This window comes from Myzus persicae, unplaced genomic scaffold, assembly GCF_001856785.1.
Source record: "Myzus persicae strain clone G006 unplaced genomic scaffold, MPER_G0061.0, whole genome shotgun sequence".
NCBI classification, from domain to species: domain Eukaryota; kingdom Metazoa; phylum Arthropoda; class Insecta; order Hemiptera; family Aphididae; genus Myzus; species Myzus persicae.
Genome location: NW_019101664.1, coordinates 126,595 through 138,669, shown reverse-complemented (window position 1 = coordinate 138,669; position 12,075 = coordinate 126,595). Strand labels below are relative to the sequence as shown.

General features: G+C 34.4%; 1 protein-coding gene across 1 annotated transcript; it reads right to left on the bottom strand.

Annotated features, from left to right (window-relative positions):
- Positions 1–337: 337 nt before the first annotated feature.
- On the bottom strand, positions 338–11,339 carry LOC111029972 (hormone receptor 4-like). Its single transcript, XM_022309249.1, has 8 exons — positions 10,561–11,339; positions 7,606–7,863; positions 6,552–6,912; positions 5,587–6,246; positions 4,540–4,878; positions 3,845–4,191; positions 1,321–1,934; positions 338–1,236 (listed from the first exon to the last, which is right to left on the bottom strand). Exons 1-8 carry the CDS (start codon positions 10,819–10,821, stop codon positions 828–830), a joined length of 3,249 nt encoding a protein of 1,082 aa, XP_022164941.1. The 5' UTR covers positions 10,822–11,339; the 3' UTR covers positions 338–827.
- Between the last annotated feature and the right edge of the window lie 736 nt (positions 11,340–12,075).

Below are 12,075 nucleotides of genomic sequence, written 5' to 3'. Positions count from 1 at the left end.
CGATGATAAAAGAGAAAAAAAATTTAACAATCTCAACAATAACAACGATTGGCAATAAAATATTATTATTATAAAACTAAAACTATACATACATATATATTGTATAAATTGTATATATATATGTATGTACATATTTTTAAAAATATACGTTTGTCTATAATTAAAATAGTCATATTATAAATATCTATTATATTTCAATACATAAACGTACATCCACAATGTTCGTATACAATTTACACATACAACAATAATTTGGGTATGTTTATGAGAGGAGGGTATTGTGGTAAATAATTATGAAAAAAAAGATACGCAAGTGTCACAAAAATTCTAACAAAAATTAAAGATATATGGCGATAGCGAATTTATTATTTATTGGAAATATATAAACGCTAATATCAACGTTTAGTGTCGCTACCACTATGACTATTGATTAAAAAATAAAACAAAAAAAACACTACAACTATTGTAAAACTATAAAACACTACCCACAGACTTCCATACCAACTAGATAAATAACCCGGAATGTTTTGCATATTAAGAGTTGATGATTATTTTCCATGTCTTTGGTTGAAAAAAAGCATAGAAATATACAAATTATAAACTATTATGTAGTATCAATGACTATCCATCAATAGAATGATTGATAAACCTATTGTATCCATTGTATTTTTTCAACCAAAATAATGTGTCATGATGTCTCATTTCATTACACGAGTTTTTATTATATCCTATGTAGTTTAAAAGTCTGTGATGTCTACCACTGCTATTAATGCCGCAACACCGCCCAGAATATATAGGAGCAATATGACGACCACCGAATAACGTAATTACCGCAGACAGGCCTCCAGCATTTCGACAAACAGCTTGTTCATTTTGACAACGGCTGTATTACCACCACCGCTGCCATTACCTATTGACGACGATCGGTCAGCAGCTGTGGATTGTCTAGTAAAACCTACTCCAGCACCCGTAGCGGCTGCGTTCTGTGGTTGTGGCGCTTGTGTGCCGGCAGCTAATTGCTGCTGATTCTCCCGGTGAACCCGGGTCCAGTACTGCCGGATTAGTTGATCGGCCTGCCGAAGTGCAGGCAAACACATAAGCAATTGTACGAGTTTAGACGAAGCAGATTCTGTGGATTCTGCGTGATGAGAATGGTGATGATGGTTTGGTTGGTTTTCAACCAATGGAGTGCCTCCACAACAATCGTCATCGTCCATCACTACGTTGTTGGTGGTGCTATTCATAAATGGAAGTACTAATTAGTATAAGTAAATAGTAAAAAAAATATTAATCTTTGATAGATTTAGGTATGTTACTAACCCGACGACAACTACTGTAGCCGCAGGAGCTTCTGTAGTGGATATGGTTGCACTCCCACTAGTGGTATCCATGCGTTGTTGTGACTGACGATGTTGATGCTGTTGGTGATTGTCAACGACGACAACGATTTCGCCACTATTGTCGAGCTGATTTGGGGCAGTATTGTTGTTGCTGTTAGTGTTGCAACAACAGCTACAGCAATTTGTAGTCATTCCGCTGCCATCTGAAGTGGTAGTTCCACTGTTGCCACAGCAATCCATAGTCATGGCTGACGTAGAACAACAATTAGTACTCCCATCACAACAACAACAATTTGATGTTGACGCCACCGCCAAGGTCATCTCCAGATGGGTTTGAAGAGCACGGGCAATGGTAGCACGAAACTGCTTGACAGCTGACTGCTGCTGCTGTTGGACCACTACTTCGTCGCCTTTAGACACCGATCTGTTGGTACCAAGGTTTTTTCCAGAGGATGTAGCCGCCGTCGCCGATGATGATGCTAATGTTAGATCGTCTGAATTAGCCAAGACTAATGCCTTGAGCAGATAGTACTGATCTGAAGTTAAGCCTTCACCACCATTTACCGCCTTAAATTGTCGAACTATATGAGCTGACTAAGCAGCATACAAACCACAATCAAATATTATTAATGTTATATTATATAAAATATACATTATTCAAAACTATACTAATTCATATAATTTAAAATAAGTTTTATTTTATTATTATTATTTCACGATCTAAACTAAATATTGGTTTTGTTGAATTCGAGGAATAACGTCTATATGGATATTTTACAGAGATAATTGCATATGGGACGATGCTCTGCAGAGAGCAGTGGAAAATCAGCACTATTATCCTATTAAGTGACCTCATGAAATGCTTTACAAATAACGACGTGCTGTTTTTATTGTTGTTTGAGATAAATATATGAAGAGATGTGTTTTAAGGTACGTGATACAGTTTTATACATAATCCGTTGCCGTTAGTGAAATATGATAAAACTAAGAAAGTAGTCTATGCAGCAATTACGGTTAATTGGTCGGCATATTATGTAAATAAGTATTAGATTGATATATACAATAAGGCTAACGTAAGCTTATGTACTAAGGATGAAAGAATAATGGACTATCAAATCGTACTTTTAAATGCCTACTAGTTATCTGCTTATCACTCAATAACGGACAAACGGAAGATTTTACGAATAAACTGCACTTTTAATATACAGTCAAACTTGATCAACACGAAGTTGAAGGGACCGACAAAAAAGTTCAAGTTATCCAAGAATACGAGTAATCCAAAAAAGTTCTAGGAACCAGGGTAAGAGTTCGGGGTACGACGATTTCGAGTTAACCACGTTCAACTGTATAAATATGTTTTTGGGCTAGCTACAATTTTTTTTCTGGCTGGTTTTCGTAACACTTATTAACGTAAAATGTATAACTGTAACCATGGTAGCCCCCCCCCCCCCCTAAACATATTTATGATTCTTTGATTTCCCTTGCAAGGGGGAAATATCAAGTAACATAATACGTTTTATGTATTGCCGAAGCTGCTGTTGTTTGCGTACCTACTTTTTTTATATATTATTACTATTGATTTTTGAGTATGCAGATGGGCCAAATTCAGGGAGTGGGGATTGGTTAAAAAAAGTAAAAACCGATAGATTTTTAATTGTGTATGGTAGGGAAGGCGAACTTTTTTGCACCAGCGTGTCAAATAAAAATTTTGGTTGGATATTGTTTTCCCTGCATATCAACTAGTTCGAATTTTTTTCAAAAACTTAAGTATTATCAAACTTTTAGACATTCGTGTGTATCACTAAAATAGTGTGCGCATGTCATAGGTTCTCCATCTCTGGTGTATGGAATCGAAACCCTCCGCTCAAATTAATGTAAATAATGTTATCCCCTTCCCTGAAATTTTAATGGATTTTCGTCTATGGGTACATACACTTATTCAAATCAAGATATCATCATAATATATATGTTTCAAACCTTAATAATAGATAAATGTACAATACGATATTTAAAATACTAACTAATTTAAAATATAAATTATTATTTGTATATAGTATAAGGCGTGTGTGTACTTAGTTAAAAATTATTTTACCTACAATTAGCCAAGTATATTTTGTTAATACACTATTACATTTTAATAAAGATATGTTTTTGAGCAGTGTACAACTTTTATTCCTAACCGATTTTCGGGAGACCAATTTTAGTAACGATTTGCTTATTGCCACAAAAAAGCAAACAATAAAAACATGTAATTTAATATTATTCCTAACAAAATGTAGCATGCTACTAATTATTTTTACACTACACTATACTTAAAAACATATTTTCGACTCCTCAATTTTCCTTGCAGAGAAAAAATATCTAATTATCATTTATACGAACGACATATTTTATTTTAATATTGTAAAAAATGATTTTAAGGATTTTTAAAGAAAAGAAAACATCATGGACTCATAATACATTTATATTATAATGAAATCTCAAGGCTGGCCTATAATACTAACCAAGTTGTAAATGTCCAGCACTGTTGGAGTTGTTATTACTCCCGTACTGCTAGTCGTACTAGTGGTGGTTGATGTACCATTTGACGAAGAAGGAGCGCCGTTAGTCGCTGTACAACACTCTCTAGCCAACCTCTCGTCCAACCAATAGTCTGTAGCATACCGCAACCTAAGACCATTGCCACTACATTCTTCACCGGCAACGCCAATACTATTAATGTCACTACCGCCGTCACCACTTTGACCATTAAACTGTTCCAAGGAACGGAATGCCATGGTTAATGTCAATAGTTCTGCCCAAGTCGACTGCAATAGGCGCATCTGGTCATTGAGCGACAGGTCAGTGAACCCTACAGGTAAAAATACATTTTATCGATATTAAATCACGTATACATAGATATCAAAATTATAAGGGAATTTTCGCTTACAAAAAGGGATACCTACTTACTTGAAATAACTTACCTTGAGTAACGAACAAGGAAACTCGGGAAGTAATTATTTATCTACAATTTAATTAAAATAAATTTATTTCAAACACAACTAGATCTTAAAAATCGGAGAACTTTTCAGTATTATGTTCTGCCTATTTAGTAACATATTTTGCATAAACGTGTAACTTTTAATATAGATACCTATAAACTATGCAAGTATATATTTATGTATGGATGACACATGTATAAATTAATTTGTATACGAACCAGGTATCTGCTTGGCCCAACCAATGGTGCTTACCAGCTCTCTGTCATATAATTCAGCGAGCGTGTGCACCACCATAGTAGCCGCCACCGTTGGTGACGACGCAGCCGATGCTGACGACGAGGAGGATGACGATGACGATGGCGAAGACGTTGAAGATATACCATCCTCGACTAGACCACCACCCATCGTCACCGCAGTCACCGTTCCTTGTTGTACCCCCAGCGTCGAGGACTGAGTGAAAAACTCCATGGTGATAGCAGCGTTAGTTGATCCGTCCCCGCCACCTAATAACGTTGGCATCTCAGGTTCACATTGTCTAAGGGCGTCCAACATTTTTTCTAAGAACACCAAACAGACAAAGTTTATTATTAACATAATTTAATAAAAAGACGTAAAATATTCAAAACAAAAATATTTATATTTATAACCACACTGCATAAGATGTTTTCATATTTAATAGGACTGAATCCAAATCTGTTGTCTCTGTCTTATGGACGCATAAAGGTTAAACGACATATCAAATTCCCGTTCAGCAGAACCAATTTTGAGTTATTAATTAAACTTAATATTAAAGTGAATTTATATTATCCAAATTCAAATTTGAAATATAATCTAGGGTATTTTAAAAGCTTACATTAATATTTTCATTTTAAAGTGAGTTATAACCAGAATATGTAAAATACTACAATTTTAAAATGCTAATAACTTGCCTTAAAATTTAAATATTGATAAAAAGCCTTTAAAATAAACTGGACAATAAAATCACTTTTCTCACTTTTTAGTTTAATAATAAGTCAATTCAATATAATAACACAAAATTGGTTCTGCTGAACATAGATTTTCTGTGTAAGACAGAGACAACATGATGGTTTGCTGTCTTTTTAATATGATGTCAAAATGTAATTCAACTCTCGGGCTATTAAAAATATTATGTATGAATAATGGTAACATTTAACATTTGACATTTCAAATTCAGTGACTCTACAGCTAATTTACTTACACCTTTTATAACTATTTTATGAAATAATAACAACTTTAAGACTTACCACACTCCCTGATAGCATCCACTGCAGTTGTAGCTTCATTACAACAACACTGCTGCTCGTACTCTTGTTTGATACACACACCATCGTCGTTATTGTTGTTCCAACCACCAGTTCCTCCCCCGTTGCTGTTATGCAAGCCGTGGTGATGATGCTGGCTGTTATGTACCGACACTGCTGTGGTTGTACCATTACTACCATTTGAACACATTTGGCGAGGCACAGAAGTCAATTGTTGATGATGATATGAATGGTGGTGATGGTAGTTTCCGGTGGAAATAACTTTGTTGTTGCCGAAAGCATTATTAAAAGACTGCTGTTGATGGTGGTGATGATGGATAGATGATGCAGCATTGTTGTTGTGCGTATGATGATGATGATGGTGGTGAATAGAATTATTAACAGTTGTCGCCGCAGTAGATTGCTGTTGCTGATGCACAGTTTGTGGTGATGATTGAACGACGGAGATCGCCGCAGTAGGTATAGGAGTTGATGGCTGCCGTCGGTACTTTTGACGGCCACCACGCACACGATCCAGGCGCACGCCTTCCTTGAGCATACCAGTCCTCAGGCATTTCTGCATCCGACATGCCTGACATGCTTTCCGCCGTCGCTTATTGATTTCACAATCTCCACTGGCAGGACATGTGTATTCGATGTTACCTGCATATTAAAATAAAGTATATTTGTAATTTACATAAACCTAATACAATATATTACATCAATAAGCATGTATTGTGGTTGGTTACTACCAATCACCACTTAGTACTCAACAATTTTGCACAGCAGGGAAATTGGTGGTATAGATAATGGTAGCAAGATTGTTGTTGAAATGATGACATGGCGGGATACCACATCCTGATGCTAGGGAATCAGGAGGAGGTCGGTTACATAGGAGTGATAAGTGTCATGTAGGCAAGTCATAAGGAAATAGGTTTAAAAAAAACATGACATGGGCTTGTACAAACCCTGTATGGTGCGCTTAAAAAACGCCTTGCAAGCTTCACACGATGCTACACCATAATGGAAGCCTGAAGCAACGTCGCCGCATACCAGACACAGTCGTCGTGGCGGAGGTGGTGACGAGGAAGTGGCATTGGAGCTGTTGTTGTTATTATTAGTGACGATTGTCACTGCTGCTGCTGCAGTCATATTATGCTGTTGTTGCTGATGATGGTGCTGGTGTTGTTGATGATGATGATGATGGTGATGCAAACTATCACCACTGACAATGGCTGACATGGAGACATCTTCTTCTTTGATCATTACTACAGTAGTAGAAGGCGGAATTTGTTGTTGCTGCTGTTGTTGGTTATGATGGTGTTGATGCTGCAGAAAATAACAATGAAAGGTAATAGATAGAATTAATAGTAGGTACTTAGTTGTGTTTATTAAAACTTAGTACTCGCAATTTTTTGAATTATATATATTAAGGTAGTATTATGAGTTATTACTCTTTAGTTTATTACAATTGTGCACGGTAACAGTAAATTCGAGGTAAATTTTGTTAGATACCAAGATTTTGTGAGTGATGCACATCTAATTGTATCAGTACATATACAAAATGGTGACAAATAACATATTACAGCAAAAACTCAGCACAAGTCAGCGTTATTACATAACCAGCCACAGACGGCATAATAACAATAATAAAATTGTTACAATATGTGCATTTGCATCACGATATCGATGATCCACTTTTCTTACCACACAAAAGTATAGTGCAATAACGATTTTATACGACTATGAATTATTCAAATATACCCACAAGTATTATTTAAATGTCAAATTTAATGTGCATGCGAATATATACCGGCGAGAAATACATAGTGAATAATGCCATCTGTATTTATGAAACACCTAGTAAAATTGGTATGCAAAATAATATCATAATTGAATCTTTATTTGAAAATACGTCTATTTCTAAAAAATATTCCAAGTCTAGTGTTTTAAATGGTAATATTATTCAAGATATTTTATAAATAATTAGATAAAAAAATATTTAGTATTTAAAAATGTTACCTGTTGTTGTATCCCTGCTGCTGCAGTAGTGCTTGAACAACAAAATTGAGCAACCGATGACGATGGTTGGCGGTGTCTTCCACTCGAAACACTACCAGAATCAACTGACACTAGCATAAGTCGTTCTTGGCGATTGGTGGTGGTGGTTGACGCTGACGATGATGTGATGCTATCAAATTGCTGATTGTGTTGAATCTGGAGCTGTTGATGTTTAGCGGCTGCAGCAGTTAATCTAGGACGGCGATGACGACGATACATCTGTAAACGAATAAATACAAAATGATAGTGATAGTTAGTACAGATTATTGGCAAACAGATAATAAAAGTATCTAGTGTTAAGTATTCCCAAGTACAGGGGGGCACTTACTATATTATATAGTAATAACTATTACTAAAGTAGGTTCAGGAAATCAAGCGTTTGATTTTTAAATGAAATCTACCTGAATGTTATTAAAACTTATGTCATGTTACTATGATTTCAAAAATTAAATTTTATTTGTGCTTTTTAAAAAAAAAAGTTTTTAAAATACTAGTTTTGTATATTTTATACTTTGAGATGATGCAAATGACTGAACAAAACCCAGATTTTTTTTATCTATAGTTGTATTCTTAGTGTGTGTTTATCATAGAATAAAAACAAAAAATAATTTAGCCTATGTATTCTTTAAAATGTAGACTATTCCTCACATGTATTCTTTGTTTTTGTTATCTATTTGTCGTATTGTTAGGGACAACAAATATATCCAAATGTTCTAGCAGTAAAGCAACAAAGTATATTAAATTGATTCTTGGTATACCACTGATTTTGATAAGTAATATTAAATATTTTTTTATATAAAACTAAAAAAGCTTAAGGTTTCTAAAAATATGTACCTACCTTATTAATTTTTAAGTATAAAAAAAATATTTAGATGGTGTCTTAGAAAACATGCTCAGCACATGCAAAATACCTAATATTTATAGCACAAGAGGAAATTTGAACCCTATTTATTTTTTATTTTTTTGAGAGTTAAAGGAAGAGGAGTCACTATATTTATTGCTTATTTCAATATTGAAAGTGAAAGTGCTCAATAAATATTTAAGTACTTTTTAAAAAAGCGTATTTTTATGGTTAAATACCTAAATAATTATTAGTCAGACTAAACCATAGAAAAAGGGAAGGTTAAGGGTTTTTAGTGTACCCAGACTCATAATAATGAACCCCAAAAGTTCATGCCATAATTCTTTATTTTTAAATAGATATTCAATTTTAATAAGTATTGTTTTTTTATTGTTCAATTCCATTATTTTAGCATTTGTTATGAAATATTTTGTTAAAAATTAATTTATTATAGAATGGTTTGATAATAATAATAATTGCCACAGTTAATATTATCAATGACATTATACTTGGGGAATAACTAACTAAAAGAGGACTAACTTGTATAATTTAATTAAAATTGCAACCAATTTACCAGTAAGCTTTTGAATAGGCAAATGAAGTTCAATCATGAGACAAATTTTAAATATTGGTTAAGGACGAGAATGTAACAACAACGGTTCACTGACTTATCTTTTTTGAATAGGTATTCAACAATACATTACAACTAAGCAATAACTTAAAATTGGTTGGTTTTATATAAAATAAATAACAAAAAAAATAGTTTAGAAAAATACATATTGGAACCTGGGGGTTAATGATATGATTTTTTTTCATTTTTTTGATATTTAATATGACTGTATTAATATATATATATATATATATATATATTTGTTATACAGGGGAAATATACCAAAAAAGTAAATAGATACTTGATGTACTTATGTATAAAAATAAATAATAATCACTCAATTTCATATTCAATTTAAAATTGTTTTAAAAGAGCTTGGGTGGATTGATTTTTTTTGTTTTAGCTATTAATTGGTTACTTTTCGGCTGTTAACAATTTTAGCACTCTCCAAAAATCTAGTATTAATTGTGCCTATGGACTATAGATGGTGGGGCCAGATGTGTGATCCAGATACTAAACTTTAATTTGAATTGTTACTTTTTGTGATGGTAACATGAATTTCAAAAATACATATAATATTATGTGAGTAGGTACTACCTATATTAAACATTAAAGGATTATGATAAAATATCAGCCACCTAAACATTTCAAACATTTATACCAATTTTGTATTTAGAAAGCTGGTTATAAAAATTGGTTTTTATTTAAATTTGGATCTGATCATCGTAGTGCTTTCTCCTTCCTTACTATTTAATAAATTTAGACTAAGTAATGATTGACTCTGGGACATTGTGTGTTAGTGTCTTCCAAGGTGTTTTCATAGATGTAGTTTAGCAACAAGTTTAGAGTCCAATACCTAGTCTAGTACCTATATGATTTATCATTAATCAAAAATGTATTATTTACAAAAATAGTACACAATTTCCTTAGGTTGTTATTAGTCATTATAAGTAGGTAGGTACCTACTACTTATTTGAAAAATTTAAGTTGATGTGTTTTATTGTTGTTTTTCATGGATTTGCCTAAGTTAAAAAAAAATTATTTACAAAAATTAAGTTTGTACTTGGTAGATACTTTTATTAATTATTACTTATTACAAAATATTTTTTTATGGGAATTTATAGGTAGGTACATGGTTAAAAAAATATCTTGGTGCCAATTATTAATAAAACACTTCAGATAAATTTTATAGTATATATGTAATATATGTAATAATGTTGTTTTATGGTTCACTCTTTGGTATCTATGTGTAATGGTGTATTCATGTGTTTAAACATAGTTTATTTCATTATTTTTTTTTTATAATATTGCCTAACAAAATAGTTCATTGATGGTTTTTTCTATTATGATGTAAGAAATGCTCGAATACATGAATATATCCGGAAAATTTATCCTGACTCATTGTCAACAAAAAAATATAGATAGATCACATCTTGTACCTACCATGATATCAATCAATACTCACATCTTCTATTTCGTTAGTGTCGTGTTGCTGTTGATGCTGCAAGTGAATCAGCTGATGTTTGGTATCATCGTCGTCATCCATATTTTCTTTCTTGACATAAATAAGGGTTGTAGTTGTTGCCTCGTCGTCTACGGCAAAGTCATCATCACGTCCATTTACTCCAACAAATGTTGATGACGCCGTCACATCGGATTCTTCAACAACCACAGTAGAGCGCCGACCATTTCCACCACCACTACCGACAACATTGACACGATGCATAGCACCCAGTTGGTGGCTATCTAACTAGATGTCGGCCTATTGGCCGACAGCTACAGCGTCTCGGTCTTGCAGCCGATGGTAACAGTGGCAGCAGAGGAGTCTTCTGTTCGGAACCGTTAGCGACAATTGATTTCATCACGTGTACACAGCAATCGCTCTCAATACTCGCGTTTCAAGGGCTAGCCGGCGTGTCGTTTACCCGACTCGAGAAATTCCGAGGATGCTCAAAAATAATAAAACCAGAATCGAAAAAAAAATCGCCTAAAATCTGTCGGTTACCCAACTGCCATTAAAACTGCACAGCCGTCCGGTTTACTTGCTCGCAGAATCGAACACGAGCTCGCCGTACCTGGAAAGCGGAGAGCAACGCGCGCGCAACCGTCGGCCGTTCACGACGACTCTTTACAATATTTTTTTCAATACCTATATTTTGTTTTTTTTTTACGGAGAAAAACAGACACGATTGATGATACCGTCGGTGTGCGAGTGTGCGTGTGTGTGCGTGTGATAATACGTCGTCGACACCACGCACGCGCAAACACGTCCGCCTACCGATGCCCGGCCACCACTTGGACTATGATATTATCTATAGATACGGTGGCGGCGCCGAGGCGGTGGAAACTGGTAAATAGTGTATTTAGCGTTGGCAATTTGTTTGCTGACGGACGGACGCTATTTCCTATAATGAAAAAAAAAAACATAATTTAATCTAATACTTTTTTTTTTCACACGTACAATAATAGGAGGTGTCGGGGGCGAGCGCGCGCGCGTTCGAGTGAACAAATAAAAGCACCGACCGCGGTGTTGTAACTCATCGTAAGTCGTCGTCGTTGGGTTTGTGTAGGAAAAAAAATAGACTTATTACGTACACGCAATACCCATCGCACGCTCTTGTAAATGCGTTTTAAAATCTGTGACGTGTGTTACGAAACGTCTGACGACGACTAAAGCCATTCTATGAATACCTATAATATTTTATTATATTATTAAAAATAATATAATTGTTGACATAGGTACCCACCTAAGACCTAATAATATTATTCGAGTAGCCCAGCCAAGGCCGCAGGACTATCGCTGTAGTTCTAAACGACATAATATTATGATATGTGATATTATAATAATATTGTCAGGAGGTAGGGAGGTACATAATAATTATTATTGTTACAGCTGCTGAAGACTATACGGGTTTGTCGCTCGGTGGGTGGTAGGAAGGGGTGACTGGCGATGCACATTGCACTTATCAAGTCTAGTCAC